General features: G+C 41.6%; 1 protein-coding gene across 2 annotated transcripts in view; it reads left to right on the top strand.

The window, feature by feature from the left end:
• The first annotated feature begins 492 nt into the window (after positions 1-492).
• UNC5C (unc-5 netrin receptor C) overlaps positions 493-17,933 on the top strand; it is a 237,948-nt gene continuing 220,507 nt past the window's right edge. For both annotated transcript variants that reach the window (XM_085222923.1, XM_085222922.1), the window contains exon 1: positions 493-866. In XM_085222923.1, the coding sequence (XP_085079049.1) occupies positions 743-866 (124 nt within the window). In that variant the 5' untranslated portion in view covers positions 493-742. The remainder of the gene's footprint in view (positions 867-17,933) is intronic.

Raw genomic sequence — 17,933 nt, 5'->3', positions numbered from 1 at the left:
GCCTACTTGGGCTCTGCAAGGGGAATAGCAACTTAAAAACCAAAACCAGCAGTGAAATCTAAGCAAGCCCTGGTCTAGCAATGAACCTCAGCTGTGGGTACTGCCTGTGGGATTCGGTGGACAAGCAATGAAGGCAGAGGGCAAGAGAAGGCATATTGAGGGTGCTGGTTTAAGGGCTGGGACCCTGGGTGACCTCAGCCTTTTAGGAGAGGCGGCAAAGAAAAGGAAAGGGAGAGCCGTTCCCTGGGGAAGGGGGCTCCCGAACCCCCTCCTGGGGCAGCCTTTCCCCCTGCTCCTCCAGCCGGATCGGGGAGGGCTGTTTGCGTTCGGTAGTGTGCATGTGTGTGCTTCTGCATCCGTGCAGGGGGAGCGGGGCAGGGCTGCGGCGGGTGGTTCCCAGCCTCCCCCGCCCCTTTCCCTCTGGGTTCGCTCCTCGGCTCCGGCTCGCATTTGAGCGCAGGCGGGCGGCACAGCCCCTCTCCCAGCCCGGCCCTGCCCGGCCCCCACCCGTCCCCGCCCCGCGGGCTGGAGGTAGCCGCGCCGTTTCGAGCCGAGGCACCCGCGGGAAGGCAGCGTTCCGCCGGGCTCCGCTCCGCGCCCCGCCATGCCGCGCCCGTGCCCCGCCGCCCCCCGCCCCGCCGCACTCCGCGCAGCCTGAGCGCCTGCGGGGCTCCGCGCCGGGACGGGGCCGCCGGCGGCTGAGCAGGCTTCGAGAAGCACCGCTCCGCGCTACCGCCCGGCTATGGGGAAAGGGCTGGAGGGCACGGCGGCCCGCTGCGGGCTGGGAATGGGATACCTGCTGCACAGCGTGGTGCTCCCCGCGCTGGCCGTCCTGGGGGCCAGCCGGCCCGGCTCCGCCGCGCAAGGTGAGACTGCGGGGGCGGCGGGCGGGGCGAGCCGGCGGTGCACGGCCAGCGGGGCGGCTGCCCCGTCCCGTTCCGGGGTCTCGAGCCGGGAGCGGGGCGGGGGGGAGCCGCCGTGGGGCTGGATGGGACCCGGTGGGGCTGGGGGCTCCGCAGGCATAGCAAGTGGGAGCCGTTGCGGCCGCTCCAACCCCTCTGCAGAGGTCTTTGGGAGACCCGCTTCTCCCACGCTCTGCTTCTTTCTTGAAGCATGATGGACCCGAAGGCAATTACCGCGTGTGTGGTATCTTTATTATATGTTACTGTTTTATTTTCGCCGGGTAGGGGGCTGCGGAACGCATTTACTAAGTCTGTTTCTCTCCGAGCTTGTGTGCAAATTCCCCCATCAAAGTGAAAGTGGCTCCATGCGTTCCGCGGTGTCTGGAGCATCAATCATAAAGAGCCCCGGTTCGGTTCGCCCCAGAGCGGCTGCTGCAGGCAGGCACAGCGGGAGGCTGCTTCTGCTGCCAGATAAAACTTTCTCGGTGCTTTTCTCCTCTCTTCCCGAGAGTTCGAGCTGAAGTGGAAATGATGGCTTCTGCTGGGAAATACTTTTCTACGAGCTCCTCAGCACTGAGGGGAGAGAGGTTGCTGCTGCGTGTGGGCAGCACACAGCACGTAGCAGGATGTGCGGGTTCGTTAAAGCTCTTGCAAATTCCCGGTTACGTTGGTAGCGAGAGAAAGGAATTGTCAGAAGCTGATCGCGTGTTTCATACTTGCTACCGAGAAACAGCAACGTGCAGCAAAGCTTTGATTTGGAGATGTCAGCATAGTGCAAGTGGAAGTACGCTGGTTTCCCCCCCATCACTTCAGTCAAGAGGCACTAGAGACGGCCTCGCAGCCCGACCCCATGCTCTCTCCCAGCCATCGCAGCCTCCTCCTCTCCAGCCTTTGGCCTGGGAATGCTGCCACCCGCTCTGGTTCCCGTTGTCCCCGGCAGGGTGCTGGGATGCAGTATGCATCGTTTCTTTACCTTAACCCCATTAATCCTTACCCGCTGGTACTTGCTCCGTCCTTGGTTATGTTTCCACAGTGTACCAGGAATTTATCTCGCAGGGATATCGGAAACCTGGTCATGAAAAAGAGACTGTAGAAAATGGAAGTACAAAACCCGATTATGCATCATATCACCTTTCTGCATCATTTTTTTCCTCGGTTGCTTTCCTGTTGGACGTAGCTGGGGCTTGATGTTCTGTTTTTTGAGGTTTTATTAGCACTATGTGCGTGCAGACCTAAATGTCAGTGGCTTCATGTCTGTGCAGATCTGAGGATTGAGAAGATCCCCTCAGGCAGCAGGACCTGGAGCAGCAAGGAGCCTGATGTCCTGCTGGCAGGACACGGGGACCTGCTGCTCCATGTCTGCCCGCTGCAGGGCATCCTGCACCCGCTGCCATGTGCTCATAATGTAATGGCAGAGTGCTGTGTGCATGCTTAGGGACAAGGGCAGGGGGCGTGAGTTGGGACCAAGAAAGGCAGGAGAGGTCTCTAGCAATATTTCCCATCATTTGCCATGTCACACTTTCCACAACTGGGTGGAAAACTGAGGGAGAAAGTCATTTGGTTTTGGCTCATTTTTCCACAGCTGCTTTTATTTTTGTTTCCTGTTTGTTGGATGTGGGTGCAGAATTTGGGTGCAGACCTGGCTTTGGCATCCTTCCCAGAGCTGAGGGATTTTCTGATTGGTGTTTGTCTTGGTGAACTTCATTTATGTATGCATAGTGCTTCTGTAAGGCAATGAATCAACAGTTTAACTGTGCCCTCTTCAGGAAGTTTTCTTACTATATCTCACGGGCAAAGTTTTAATGCTGTTTTGTTTCTATGTTTCCAAAATACACAAATATTAAAATGATTCTTATGCAACCTCATTATCCAAAGTCATCACCCAGTTGGTCAATCTTTTCTGTGGTGGAACCCCTCACCTAGTTCTTTCATTCACAGACCCTTGAAAGGAGCAGAAATGGAAAATGTGGCACTCTCCAAATCAGCCTTGGTCTTTTCTGATTTTCAGCTGGTCTGGAGCCAGCTGACATGGTTTTAATTGTGCAAACAATTCAATCATCCTATGTGATGCTTTGAAAAGCAAACACAACAGCAAAAAAAAAAAGGCTTAAAGGGGTGGCTGTCTTCAACCAGCAAACACTGACACAGTTATAATTTTAAGAGGCGTGGAAGGAAGTGCATTTTTTTTTCCCCCAGTACTTGCTCCTAGTGCTATTTCTTATTTTGCTTTGCTTCTCCATTCCCAAACCAGCTTTATCTTTTGAAGCTGGCTAGGGAAGCCGTGGGCATTGTGGGGCTTCTGCTTTAATGCTTTTCCTTTCCATTGCCTCTTGGAAAATAAATGTATCAATTGAGTGCTTGGTGGATCGGCCCCCACGCTCCCTTGCAGAGAGATTCATATCATTGCATCCCAGAATCCTCCTGTAAACCGTTCAGCAGACCTAAATACACTTTTTTATTAGCATTTCTTATCTTATTATCTGAAGCTGTCTTAAGTATTTTTCCGTTGTTATCAGGAGAGAACAGGAAATGGTCCCAATGTTAGAGAGAGCCTGTAATTTTTAAAGGGGAGTGAAAGAGGCCAGGGAAATTATCAAGCCAAAATCAGTTTGAATGTGATGTTTGTTACATTCATTATATTGCTATATATTAAAAAAGCCCCATTAGAAGGAGAATCCAGGCATCCCAACATGCAAGAGAAAAGAACAGTCAACTCCAGACCAAGCTGTGCTCAGCGTCTTGGTGCCATCTGCCGTCAGAGCAACTTTCCCTTCTTATGTCTGTCAGCAGAGACTGTGCTTCAGCTGTTGTGCTTCCCTACTTTCTCTTCTCCTTGGACGTAAAAAGGACTTTGCTCCACAGCCCCTTTCTTTTTTCAAAGATGGGTGGGACAAAAGAAGAGCTGAAATGCCTACCTGCAGTGGTCAGTGTGGTCCCGCCAGCTTCATGGGCTAATAATAATGCGGAAGAGATGGGTAGAAAAGTTGAAGTTAAAGGGGCTGCATGTGAATGAGGTTTTGTCTCATTTCTTCCTTTACAATGAAAGTGCATTTTCTTATGCTTAACCTCTGAAACCTAATTAAATTAAAGTGATAATTTAAGAAGAAAACTGTAAAAGAGCCATATGTGCAGATATTTGTCCTACCCCAGCATACTCCTTATTACCAACAGCAGCAGTTTGAAAATGCTTGGTGCGGAAAAAGTGAAACACAACATGTGAATGTATGAACCTTTTGGGGATGTGCTTCCCGATTAAAAAACTACATGCATCTTGTAGAAAATAAGGGAGAAACAGGCTTAATTTTCTTGATGTATCAATGGACCACTTGTATTTGATCGTGTGAATGTAATAGCATCTGCATCAGTAAAGCCAAGGAGCATTGCACTGTGAACAGATAAACCAATTTGGAACATTAATCTGTTTTCAAGTGTTGTGCTCTTGCAGATTTCAGTGGTGTTCATGAGTTTGGGCCAGATGTTGCAGCCCTTGCTTGCCCCCAGTAGCATTTTAGTGCTGCAGAGGCTTCCCAGGGAGCAAGGTGGCCCACTGGGAGGCCTTGGCTGGCTGAGGGGCAGTTTCAGCAGGATTAGAATGAAGTGCAGAGATCCCTCCATTGTGGAGGGAGTTTCTCCATGGGAATGAATGAGTCAGAATCTGTGCTTTTGTCTGTCCAGTCTTTAGCCAGCTGGTTACGACAGTTTCAGAAAAAAATAACACAGAAGTGTATGCATCAAATACAGCCCCCTTCTGATGAATTTTCAGCATTACTATTCTTGCCATTATTCAGTATAGTAAGAATGCATTTATGGTTTCTCAACATTTCCACAATCATGCAACATTTTTACACCCAGTCATTTTACATGCATTGTTCAGCACATGACTTTTTCGTTTGCTTGTTTTTTTGTAGTGGTCTCAAAACCCTGGTTATTCACTGCACTTTGTGACTAGCTTTGTGTGTAAAAAAGTCAGAAACAGGAAAGAGCATTAACCATATTAAAAAGATTTTTTCTAATTGAATTTTCCAAATACAGTACATCTGAGAACTGTGTTCCAAAGACAGGCAAATCAGTTCCATAGCTGGTCTGCAAAGCAAGAGAGGAGAACATGTGGATTATATTTATCAGGCATTTTAAATAAATATCTTTATTATTTTTTTTTTTTGGTACAAGTAGAGACTGATGTTTTGAGACAGTCAGTCTGTCCAGTTGAATGGGATAAGATGCAACATCAGTTCTCATGGCACATGAGAGGAGCTCATGCTGGTAGAACAGTAGCTGGATATTTCTGTACTGTACACGGTCAGAATTTTGTGTATATGTAAAACACTGGGTAGAACTAGTTTGAAAAGTGAAGCTACACATATTTTGCATTGCCAGCCTGGAAGTCTTGTTTGAAGTAACCTACAGCTTATGGCCATGTTTCTTCCTTTATGGTGTCTTTTAGGACTTCACTTTGTTGGACTTTTGAGGAACCTGGTTCCTGAATTCTGGAAAAAGACACATAAAAGTTGCTTTTGTAGATAATCAGAAAAATATTTGTAATTGCTCTAACGTTGGGGAATTTCTGAGTATGTTACTCAAAGTAGCAGACTGTTTACTGCAATTTAGACAGATGATTTGACTCAGTGTGAATCTCAAGCATTTGGATCTTTGGTTTGTCATCTAAAACACGTCATATCCTTGAAATAAAGGTTAGTTTAATCATGGGTGCTCTGCCAGTGCAATGTGTTTCATGTAACTATATATATGGTGCTATAGAAAAGAAAGGTGTTCTCTTTTCCCATCCCCATGTCCTCCCATCTGGGTTGGGAGAGCAGTGTGTATGTTTGTGAAGTGTGCGTGCTGCTGGCCACCCAGTGGAGGTATTCAAGTTTAGCAGGCAGCAATCTTGGCACCAGTGCCAATACAGTAATAATTACGTCGCCTGTCGTTTTCATTAGCTAGTTCTGCTTTGACATTTGACTCACAGATACAAACCAGTGCGAGCTTTAAAGCATAAGTCAAGGATGCAGTGTAAGGAATAAAAGGCAAGTGGTGGTTTTCCAGTTAACTATGACCTCTGTCTGCAGAGCTGCAGAATAATGCTGTACAGAGGCACAGTTCAGCTCTGACCGCTTCCAAGGGCTGAAGGATGGTGGTGGTGTTTTAGGTGATTTATTGTGTATGCTCAGCAGAGTCTGGTCTTGGGAGTCAGTGCCCCTAGAGCTCTCCATCATAACATTATCCAAGAGTTGATCTGAAGGAAATGGCAGTAAGTCTTCTGGGAGGCCAGCTGTATCCAAAAGAAGACTTAACTGGCTTCATTTGTAAGTGAACATTTGAAATTATGTTCAAAATGGAAATGTTTGTGAAGCAGCTAGCATTGAGCAAATAGGAACAACAGAATTCTCCTTAATTTTGCACATACTTTGTTACCCTGTGCTTAATATAATAGGGCCATCTGCAAATATTCCAGCCCCAAATTCTGGCAGTGTGACAGGGAGAGGATTTATTCAGTATTGTCTTTGTATTTGTAGTAGGTGTGCTTAAACATTTTGCAGAGCGTGGGTTGTGGGTTGGTATTTGTTTGTTTTATTTAGATTCATCTTTCTAAGGTAGGGATGTGGCACAGAAGTGACTGTAAGCCATAGGCATACACACTAGTAGAAAAAGGTGAAATGAAGCCACAAAGTGTAGTGTGTTCCAGTTGCTTTCTTCAAGGCTGGCTCTGCAATTTCAAGCAGCATTCACAAGTCAGGCACTGTGGTTCAGAGTAGTGGGCAAGAGCTGCTAAAGGATTTCCCAGCTTGTCATAACCTTGGAGATGCTCTTGTGCAGCATTCCCCTCTCCCCCAGATAGTCATCATCAGAGCAGCTTCCTGTTTGCCTTCCTAACTTTATCCCCAATCACTTGTGTTCAACAGGAAAAATGGGATTTCCCCCTAATTCACCAAACACTGGGATTTGGGGAGTCCCTTTATAGTTTGGCACATTATTACCTAAAAGCTCTGGGCAAAAGCAGTTTCACTTAAAAAATTTATCAATGCAGAAAACTCTATTGGGGCAGGGGAGGAGAATAATAATTTTTGTTTATTTGCTTGGGGGAGACACCCTTCAAGAAACCTCCCCCCAACAAGAAACCTTAATCAAAACCAGAAAGGATTCAGTTCTTTTAGCAAAAAGGTCAGTAACATACCAAATATTTGTTCTGCTGGTCAAACTCTTTTTTTCCTTGCCTCTATAAAAGTCTCCTGGATGTTCAGTGAAAATAAAAATGTTAGACATTATGGAATATTCAGACAATAACAGCTTTCATTCTTCTTTACATTTATAAAAATATTCCAACCAGATTTGTGGAAAGCTTCACTATAAAGCTTGACTTACAGTCCTGATTCAACACAGGTTAAGGCATGTATTTGCAGCACTTCCTAGGTCTTGTGCTCCTTTTATATGTCACTGATTTGACTTATGCAGATTGAGGTGGAGAAACACAACTTGGCCACAGTGCCTGCCTCAGAAAGGACAGGCAGCACTGGGTTTAGGGGGGTGTTTTTGCCAGTCCCCAAACACACCTCTCCCTGCTGCTCTAGCTTGCATAGGTGCAGAAATCCCATAAAAGTAGGGTCTTTCTATATATATATAGTGCAGTGCTCTGTGCCTCTCCAAATTCTCACTTTCCTTTGTTATGAGGTCTGCACTGGAACAATAAAGAGAAGGTAGCAAAGAAGTTGTGTATGCACACATCAACTGGTGGCACCCCACATGAGGAACATCTATAATTGCCTCTTTAGGATGGTTTTGCTATGTTTGCATTGCTAGAGATAGTGAGAGTTTCTCATTGGTTACATTGCACTAACAAGATTTTTAATTCACCTTGCTGAACTGGGAGGAGAGCTGTGTTTTATTGCTGTTTGGTGGAGAGATGTTAGATGAATTGCTGAAGAGTGTGGAGTAAATGTGTATGGGAACCAGCCTGAGAACCAGAGGTTTGTGAATGCTGAAGATGATGTTTTTTTCAGTCCCTCCTTCTCCTCATCTGAAAATCCCAAAGATGGATACTATGGTGGGAATGCTGTGCTGAAGGCTCTCAGATGCTTTCCTAAAATTGAATTTACCAGGTCTACCCAACAATTTGTTTATATATGCTGGCACCCCAAAAAATGCCTAAAAGATGAAGGGCAAAACCATATGCCATTGCTCAGAACAGGGATGCTTTGTGGGAGCTCTGAATTTACATTGGCAAGTGTTTAAAATGGGCTTGGTTAGACCAGTGAAATTATCCCAAACAGCCTACATTTGCAAGGAGTGATAGCAGTTCCAGTGGGTAACAGCAGTGCTGCTGTAAATGGAATAAGGATCACTGCTTTGGGTGGATTTGTTTTGTTTAAATCTGCAATTCAGGAATATCATATTCAACTGAATGAAGCGACTTACACCCTGTTGCCTTATGAGTTGCCAGAGCTCAGGTTGCCTAGGCAATTAAATCAGTATCTTTTTTTCTCTCTTGGAGGTAACATTATCAACAATAATGCTAAGGAGCTTGGAAAGATTTTACTGGTCTGGCAACAGCTGAGAATTTTCTTGTTAGGTAGTTCCTCCCAATCCCTTTTTAGTTATTTTCAAGAAGTAAAGTAGCTTTATTTCTTAGTCTCGTATTGAGTGAGAGGTTGAAACGTTAAGCTCTGTGGATTAACAGTGTATCCTTTGAGAGAAAGGAAAGCCTTCATTTTCCTTGGTCCCCTGAGTAGTGGATGTGATTTTTTGAGAGATCTTGAATTTCATCAGCTAGACAGGGTGAAACAGGCAAGTAAGCTTTAACTTATCTGTCAAAAGAGTTTGACTCCTCTATGTGCGTTTAGGAAACCTGTTTGAACTCCTCGTTTTTCCTTTGCTTGAATTTAGTACATTTCATGTGAGGCAGCAAGAAGAGATCACCACAAGATTATTAGACATTCAGAGAGTTTTTGAGAGCTGTGTTATAACTATAAACTGGTTGAATAACAATTGGAGTGTGAATTGCTGTTCTCCTGTGGTATTTGGTGTATTTATGTATTGCATAGATGTATTGCTTGTCTTCTTCAGTTCCAACATGCGTGTTTATACTGGAAGTTTACATATTGAGAGAAAATAAGGATGTAGTCTCCCTGAATAAGGTTAATTGCAGTTCAGTCATACCTAAAGGAGGGAATGAGAAGTGGGACAGAATAGCAAGTGAGGTTAATACTGTTCTCGTGCATTGGATTTACCTATATGAACTGTAACAGATCTACTTCTGTTTGCTGAGAATAATTCAAGGTATGCACGTGCACACTTAGTCTGAATTAATTTTCTCTGTTATTGATATGTCTCCCAGTTCTGCCAGCTGCTCTCAGAATTAACAGATGTATTCCTTTCACCTCTCAATTGTACAGCATCAACAGCTTTCAGCAGCAACCAGAGCTGTGTATGTAGCAGTGAGGCGCTCAGTCTGAAATTTTGGATGGTCTGCAGTCACTGAGACTGAAGTGTAATCTCTGTGGCTTGAGCTTTTGTTCTAAGTTTAGGACAATACTCACTGGTGTTTTCAACTAGTAGGACATAAAATTTCCTTTTTCTCTTGTTTGCCACAGATCTGAAAATGAGTTAACTATGGAAAAATCAGAGTTCTGTCCAGTTAAGGGATGGGGCTATAATTAAATGGTGAAGAATATGCCCTGGTACCAGCAGTGTTCTTGCTGAATTGGCTCATGAATTACCAGTATTCCTTGCTGTAAGCTTTTTGGCCCAAAAGCTGCAGTGGTTTTTGGCAAATCATCATCCCCATTAAAAATTCCTTTCACACAGACGTTACAAACACAGCTTAGGGACTTCCTTTCTGCTTCCTCACCAGTTTCTGAAGGTGAGGGTAACTTTTTCAGTCACTTGCTAAAATAAAACACAGTGTTCTTCTTATGCAGCACATCTCTGCTGACAAGAATACGAGTGCTGGTTTCCCTTGTCTTTCTCGTTTAAAATAGCTGTGTCTTAGCAAGTAGGAAGTTCTTAATTTCTTGGTTATTACTGAGTAACTAGAAAGTTTATAGCTAGAAAGTTCAGAACTTAGAGGTGTCAGTTTACTTTTGTTTTCATTTATTTTTTTTCCCTGTACTTAAATCAAGGATAGACTTACACAAGTCCAGGCTGTGGCCAACAAAATATATAGCTCCATTAATTTCAGAGACAAGACATAGCGGCTGTTTTGTATAAAAAAAATAAAAAAAATAAAAAAATGTCAGCATAGTAAAGTGAGACTCACGAATATACGGACCTTAATATAGCCTTTTTGTTTGTTTGGTTTTTGCTGCCAATTTTTTTTTTGTATGTTTTGTTTATTTTTAACCTCACTAATTTGAATACTTTCATGGCTTTCCATTCCTCTTACATATAGTGATATGGCTTAGCTGTACAGAGATTAATACCCATGTCTTACTTGAAAATCAGTTGGTGAGGATCTTCCAGGCAATTTTTCTTTTCTTGGGTTTTGCTACAGTAGGAACACTGACAGCCAGATGCCACCAACTGTAGGCAGATACCTGCATAAATGTCTATCACACACGGGTGAATGCCTGCGATTACCTGCCTCAGCGTTCTGTTGTTTTTAACTGAAGTCCTCTGCTACTGTAAAAGCGTACTCAGGCTTCTGAGGCTGGAGTTATAAATGTAACAGCTGGTAATAAAAGTGATGATTATCCTGGGCTAGGTAGTAGAATGAGTAGCACCATGTGTCTTTTGACAAAGGCAAAATCTTCAGTTTCTGCTAGTTTTTGTGCTTTCAGTGTCCTGCAGTATTTCTGCATGAGTAATCTTTTTTTTTTTTCTGCTAATTCTTTTATATATTAGTTCTGTGTAGTAAACATAGCTTATTGGATAAAATCTACCAAATCTTGAGAAGAAAAGTACTAGTTCATTTACTTGCGTTGTAAATGTGTCTATCATTTTGCAATCTCCAGCAGAAAGTCTTAGATTTGCATTTATAAGAACCATTTACAAAGAAAACTGATTTTACATGACAAAGTGACATGCCGTGGAGTACGCATCTGCTAAAACTTTGCTAAAAAATCCTTTCTCTTGGGGAAATCAACTAATGACAGTACCTACATCATGTTTTTCTTACTATCTCATTAGTTTTGCTGGGTTGCTTGGGATTTACATCTGAGTAACATGAGGAAAATTTGGTCTTTTGTCCTTAAAGTTTTATATCTGCCAGCACCAATGCAAGATGTGTATTTTGTTTGTGGATGTCGGGTTGAGGTTAAGTTGGTTTTAAAGATAACAGTAGATTCCAGCGTCCTTGCATTTGTTTTGTATTTGGTGACAGTCACTAAATCAGAGGAAGGAATGTTCAAACAACATGCTTGAGGAAAAGTGATTTTTATAGAAAGGGCCCGTTCCTGCTAATAGCCAGTAACTGCACATAACCCCACTGACATTAAAAGTCCATTAGCTAAGCCCAGTTTAAACAGCAGCTGATGCTATGTCAGCTAAATGTACAATGGAATTTTTCATGTAATGTGGCAATAGCACTTCTGTAATTTTTTTAAATGTATGTACATTAAGGAAAGCAAATGTCATCTGATAGTAGTAAGATGAAGAGTTCATATTAAAGTAGGGAGAGTTGTAATCATACTGAAGTTCCCATCTGGCTGCATTAACAGGAAACAAAAATAGTTAAAAGAGAAGCAGTGAGTGTCAGGTTTGTGAATTGAAGCTAAATTAGCAAATTCAGCATACAGACTTCTGTAACACTGCATAACCACTGAACTGCTTATCTGTTTGGTTCTTTACCATGAAATATGTTATGACCTTGCTCAGGAACATTTTCTACTGAAGTTAGTAACAAGCTTTGTCATGTAGAGCATTGGGTTGCCATGGGGGGGGGAGTTTATTTGCTGTCTGTTTAGGAAATATGTCTCATGTAATGTGAGAGCATTTAAACTTGTCAATATACAATGTTTGTATGCCTTTGGTCCTAAATTCTAGTTAACTATTTCCACAGCAAATAGCATCTTACACATACCACTTACGTACAGGAAAAAGGATACAGAGGGATGGTGAGAAAATGGTGTGTGTTTATTAAAAAGAAAGGAAGCATGACAAATGTTGAAAGAGTGGAAATGGACTCATCTTCAAAAGCAGCCAGCAAACTGGAATCCTCTCCTGGAGCACCACTTAGCACCCAGTTTTGCAATTTGAACCCAGTATAATTCTGAAAAGTTGTCTTGAAGTCATCTTTGAAAACAGATATTGTGCTATAAAGTCATTGTGGAGGCCGTCTAAGGGATGTTTAGTAAGCTAATGTGAGAGCTGAAGCAGAAGGGTAATTAGCTCCTTGCTGTCATTCTCACAGACTTCTCCACCTCCTCTTTGCTGTTATCAGTCCATTAGTGAAACCTTGTACAAGTACTGACAAGAGCGGAGCTTAAATATCTGATCTGGGTAGGCATACCCAGAGCAAAAATCCTGCAAGCACATCTGGAGAGCTCTCTTAAACTCGTAACAAACCATGTTAATAGTACAAAACTCTCAAATGTGGCGTGAGGTTTGGCTGATTTTTTTTTTATTTTTTTTTTAGTTATTATTTTTTTTTCTTCCCAGACTGCAGGAGTCGACATTAGTAGCGTGCTCAGAGCAGACCATGTGTTTGTGAACCGCAGGCTTTAAGGAGAGTAATTCAATTGCATTTTTTCCCTTCTGGAACATAACATGTAAACATATTACTGAACTGAAGCCTGGCTTTAATTACAAGCAGTAACTTTTCATGTTGACAGATTTTCACATGGAAAGCTTTACTGAAAATGAGAGGAGACTTCTTTTTTTTTGCCATCATTATTTCTTGCTGCTTAGTGCTTTTATCAAGTACAGTAAAATACCATTTGTAATTAATTCCAGTGGACATGTTTAATACAATTACCAAACAAAATCCTGTTTACTAACATATTGCTTGTGAAACCAGTCTGAATAATCTGGTCTCTGGCACACATAAATCAGGCAGTAATAACAGCTGTAAATATTTCACAATATACTTAAGAGTGCTTTGATTTTAATACTGAATCCACTTTGGGGTTTAAAGGATAAAACATTGGTCAAAAGTGAATTTTTCCATACATTTTTGCCTCATCTCTTGCACCATTTCTCCTGTTATTGAAAAAAATATATTGTATTTGATTATTTAAAAAAAAAAGTAAATATATACATTTTCATGTGCTGGGAGAATTATGTGAATGAATTAGGCTGGAGCTGACAAAGTGATGCTGTTCACATTGACATGGACAATTAAAGTCATGAATACTTTTCATTGGAAGAAGAATTGCAATACCAGTACTCTTCGTCTTTCTGAAAGTTTTACTATTTTTACCCATCTGGATGTCTGTCTGTTGCACACTAAGCCTGAAGCACGTACATAATCATCTTCTTCTCCTAGTTTTATGCAGATAATTCAGGGTCCCTAAGGACTATGAAAACCTAAGGTGATCAGAAGCTAGGTTTGTAGTGGAGCGCTGGGAGACTTGTGAGCCTGTATTATGTACTAGATTGAGACTTTCAGGGAAGACTTTGAGTCTGTATTTAAATAGAAAGAGGAAAAGGAGATCAATACTCTAGTACAGAATAGCTGGGGTTGCATGCGGCTACTAAACCGTCTTTGAGTTGGGATTGTGTGTGTAAATGTGTTCAGTTCAGAGGAGGGCCTTGAAGTTCCATTAAAAGGTTTATAATCATCCTGCAAGTCATTTTTTTTTTTTTCCTCCCAAAACAAAGGCTTTGAAAAACAGTAATGTAAACCAAAATATTTTTCATTTTATTTTTCTTCTGTGGTTGGATTCCCCCACTGAAGTTGACATAAATTGGCAAACATTTTGTCCATCACTTTCCTTGAAAGAATTCCTTCCTTCTTTTTCAATTTCTGGAGCTTGGCTGTGTCTCAGCAGAGATTTTTTTCATAGCAGGCCAATGAAGATCTGTGGCATAATGGTACTCCAAGACACTGTTAATATTTTCTGCAGTTAGTAATGACTATAAGGATTGCTTGCAGTCATTTATGCAAGCAAAAACTTATTGTTAAGCAAAACTTCTGAGATGTTCTGATTGTGTCAGCTCTCAAAGATGTCTGACATTTGTACAATTTTCTCAGCTTTCTGCTGTCATGTAAGCATTTTGGAATTCAATGGGTTAATACATACGCATTTCTGGCTCCCAAGCTGTGAAGAGGGATGTTCATTAAATAAAAATTGTAAGAGTTTTCTAATGTATTCATTTATATTTTTCTTTCTTCTTTATGCTCAAAGAAAGTCTGGTTGATCCTTTGGAAGTTTCCCATTTTGAACTGTGAATTTCAGGACTTCCATGGAAGTACATTAGTGGGGAACTATTTGCTGCATCTACTGCAAAGTCAAAATTTGTCTTAAAATTCTCTTGGCTACTTTTTGCCAGATCCTAAAGTTTGGTTTATTTAAGCATATTAACTCTTAACCATAGTCCAAAGTAGAAATAGTTGTATTGCTTGTTGTCTGAAGTGGCATCTGAAAAATAAATGCACAAAATAGCCTATTTCTTATTATTATCAGTCATGTTTATGATAAAATAAAAGTACCAGGAAATGTTTTTCTTAAGGTCACTTTTTAAAAAAGCAATAAAAATCAAAACCTAATTCTCTAATGATCAGATTTCATCTAACTTTATGTTGCTTTTAGATGATCAGTGTCTTAAGATACATCAGTGTATTTTCTTAAATATAAACTACTGTCATCTCGCAATCAGTATTCATTGCTATCAACTTCATATGGGCACCTAGGAATGTGTAGCTATGGTTTGCAAAGGTGTAATTATACAATGTGCAGCAGGTGATTGTTTCTGGAGAGGCTCCTAAATAATTTACTTTGATTTTTGGAAGCTGAAGTGCCACTTCTCAGTTTTCTGAGAACTTGCATTGAAGTCTGAGTTATTGGTTGAGAATATTGCAGTGTATGAAAAATACTAAACTGCTTTATGTGTATGTGCACACAGTGTCCACTGTCCTTTGAGAAATTTTTATATATATAATTACTTAATCACAAGGAATTTCTGAGCTGAAATAACTTACATAAACATTTGTACTTTTCCCCCATAAACACAACAAAAAGGCTCGTGTGAGTCTATTGTAAGTCTACAGACAGTGAAATATTATTTCAGAAGATGCAGGGTAAAGAGCTGGCCTGACAATAGCCCTACGCTCAAAATTCTGTTTTCCTGACTTGTGTGCTGGTTTGTTTATCTAATGTGGGATTGCTTAATATCAGGTGATGTGACCTTTAGTTTTCAGCTGCCACCATTATCTAACTGGAAACATAAGTCTTCCTAAAGTAGCAAAAAATCTTAACAAGAATTTCTGCAGTACCATATTTTATGACTTGAGGGCCACTTGGTCTGATATGTGTGTGCAAAAATCTCATGATTGAAGCAGCACGGGTCTGGGGCTAGGGAAGGCCAACAGCATTTTGGTTAGGAAGGATGTAGACACCAGCTGGTGTAGTCATACATATAAATGCATCTTAAGTGTTGAGTTGCACAGGTAAATTGTGTATGCAACTTAGCCTCATTTGTTTGTCATAAGTTTCAGCCCTTGGGCTGTAGTTTTTGAGCCTTCTGATTGTGCTCAGGTTTTCTGCCTTTCTTGGATGGAGGAGCCTTCAGCAAATGCGTTCCTTTGCTAAATGCTTTAGTGCAGTGCCAGCTGAGGGCTGTGAACAGCTCCAGTTTCTACAAGATTTTGTTCATCAGGGAGAGATTTCTGTCCGATCTATTGGGATGGAAAAATTTCCATGTCTCTAAGCATGCCTTTAAAGTAAATGAAATAAAGGAGCAGAGACAGCAAAGCACATCAGAGATCAATCCCAGTGCTAACAAAGAGCCTCCGCATTAAAATAGGGAGGAAAATGTTTCTATCTTTACAAGATCTTGTCCCACTTGAAAGAATAAGGAAGAAAAGATAGCCATCTAGAACAGCAATTATTGGCTAAAATGTTTTTTTACGACTGTTAGTTGTTTGGGAATCTTTTAGTTTTTAAAAAGAGCACAGTTTGCAGAAATTTTCTTGTGAAGACGTTGAAGCCACTCATCACCTCACCAGTGCAAAGGTTTGGCCAAGTATGATATTCAAAATGAAAAGACTGCGCTCATATTGCCCCTAGAACAGAAATATCTCCCCAATCCTGGTCAGCAAGTGAACTTTCCTCAGCAGGTCTGGGTGCCACGGAGGCTGGCTGTCTAGCTGCTGCATTTGCCAGCTGCTTTTGACCATCTCAGAAGGTATTTACTAAAACAACACTAAAAGTGTATTTTAATCATTGGCTTTTCTCAAAGTAGGCAATGGAAAATTAAAACAAACAAAAACCAACCTGAATAGGATTAGTGGTTTCAAATACTAATTAGTAACAGTAGAAAAAATACATTTCTCTGGAGAATTAAGAGTTTTGAATACATTACAGTATTTATTTTCATTTCCCTGGGTGGCAAAACAGATATTGCACTGTATAAAGAAACTAAAGCATCCTCTTTCCCCCAGAACATGTTTATAAAGATGATGTACAAAGTATGCCTTCTATTTTACTTGCATGAAGACTTGGGATGGGAACAAACTTACTTATGGGATTTAAGGCTGAAGAAAGGCAGCATTTTGTTCTTCCAGCCAAACAGAGATTTGTTTTGGGAAGCTGGACAGTGTGCATTTAGCAGCTGGTTCTAAAGCCCATGGCAGACACATGCGGGCAGTCTGGTTAAGGTTACCAAAGCATGTGCTGCATTGTGCTACTGAAAGCAACAAAAGGAAGATTATTATAAAGAAACCACTCCTTTCTGTGCAGGCACAGAACACAGAGCTGACTGGGCCTGCCTAATTATTGCAAGGGCTCATGCAGTGCTCTGTTACTGGGGCTTGTTTGCAATCAAGTGGGCTGAGTAATGCCCTGACATAAACCAGAGGAAATGGTTAGGAGACAGGCTCGTAATTACCAGCAGCAGGTGCCCATAAAGAAATGCCAGAGAGATGTTTGGAGAGGCACATGCTGCTTTGGGATAAGCCTCAGTAGCCTCAGACCAGGCTGGCAGGCAGGTCAGTAAGAGCTGGGGTGAGTGGTAAAGCACTCCATGAAAACCAAAAGAAAAGTCATGTAAACTGAAGGGTTCTTAAAATAAATGTTTTACTATCTGCATGCTTTTATCGTCTACACTGTTGTAATTACAAGGCCTGTTAAATAACCAAGTAGTACTGTAAAAAGCAAGACAAAAAATAAAATTGCCATCCAGTAATCTCTTAATGTTGTGTCATTTATTTATTTTTTCAGTGGGAGTTCATTCCTTATTCACCAAAAACTATTTCAGGAGTCTGTGTGTGGTATGGGCAGCACTCAGAAGTGCAGTTTTCCAAATTGTTTTTTTTTTTTTGCCTGGTGCAAAAGATACCTTAGTGTCGTCATTGTCTCTAAATGCCATAGAAAAAACTGAGGAGTCGAACAACAAAAAATAGCAGAACATGAGGTGTTTTGGTGAGACATTTGGAGAAAACATGATGTAAAAAGAACTGATAAAGTTGGTTTAAGCACTTTGGGGTTTCATACTCATGGAAAACGTCAAATGAAAATGTAAACTGGGAGTGAAGGCAGAGTTCTGCACAAATCATGTCTCTCATGACCAGTCCTATTAACATTTCAAGTACAAGGACACTTCTGCAACTGTCTGTGTATCAGTGTGGGAATAGTCCTATTCCTCTGCATGCAGCTGTGCAAGGCTGTGGCCTAGAACAAGGGATCCTACCAAAACATTCTGACAAGATGAGGGACAGCCTCTTAGGAAGCATTTTAGAGCAGGAATATCTTTGAAGAATTATTAATGTAAACTCCCTGTTACGGGAAATCTCATCAGAAAAGTGTTGCTGATGTCTATTGATTACGTTTCTTTTTTGTATCTTGAAAAGTAAATGATTTTTTTTTTTTGTACTGGTGTGCAAGAAGTGTCATTGAATCTTTCTTATGAGTCATTAATGAGATCTATAGAAGCCTAACT

The sequence above is a fragment of the Meleagris gallopavo genome, chromosome 4 (genome assembly GCF_905368555.1).
Source record: "Meleagris gallopavo chromosome 4, MGAL_WU_HG_1.1, whole genome shotgun sequence".
In the NCBI taxonomy this organism is placed as follows: Eukaryota; Metazoa; Chordata; class Aves; order Galliformes; family Phasianidae; genus Meleagris; species Meleagris gallopavo.
The sequence above is the reverse complement of the archived record's forward strand: the minus strand, read 5'-3'. Positions and strand labels throughout refer to the sequence as shown.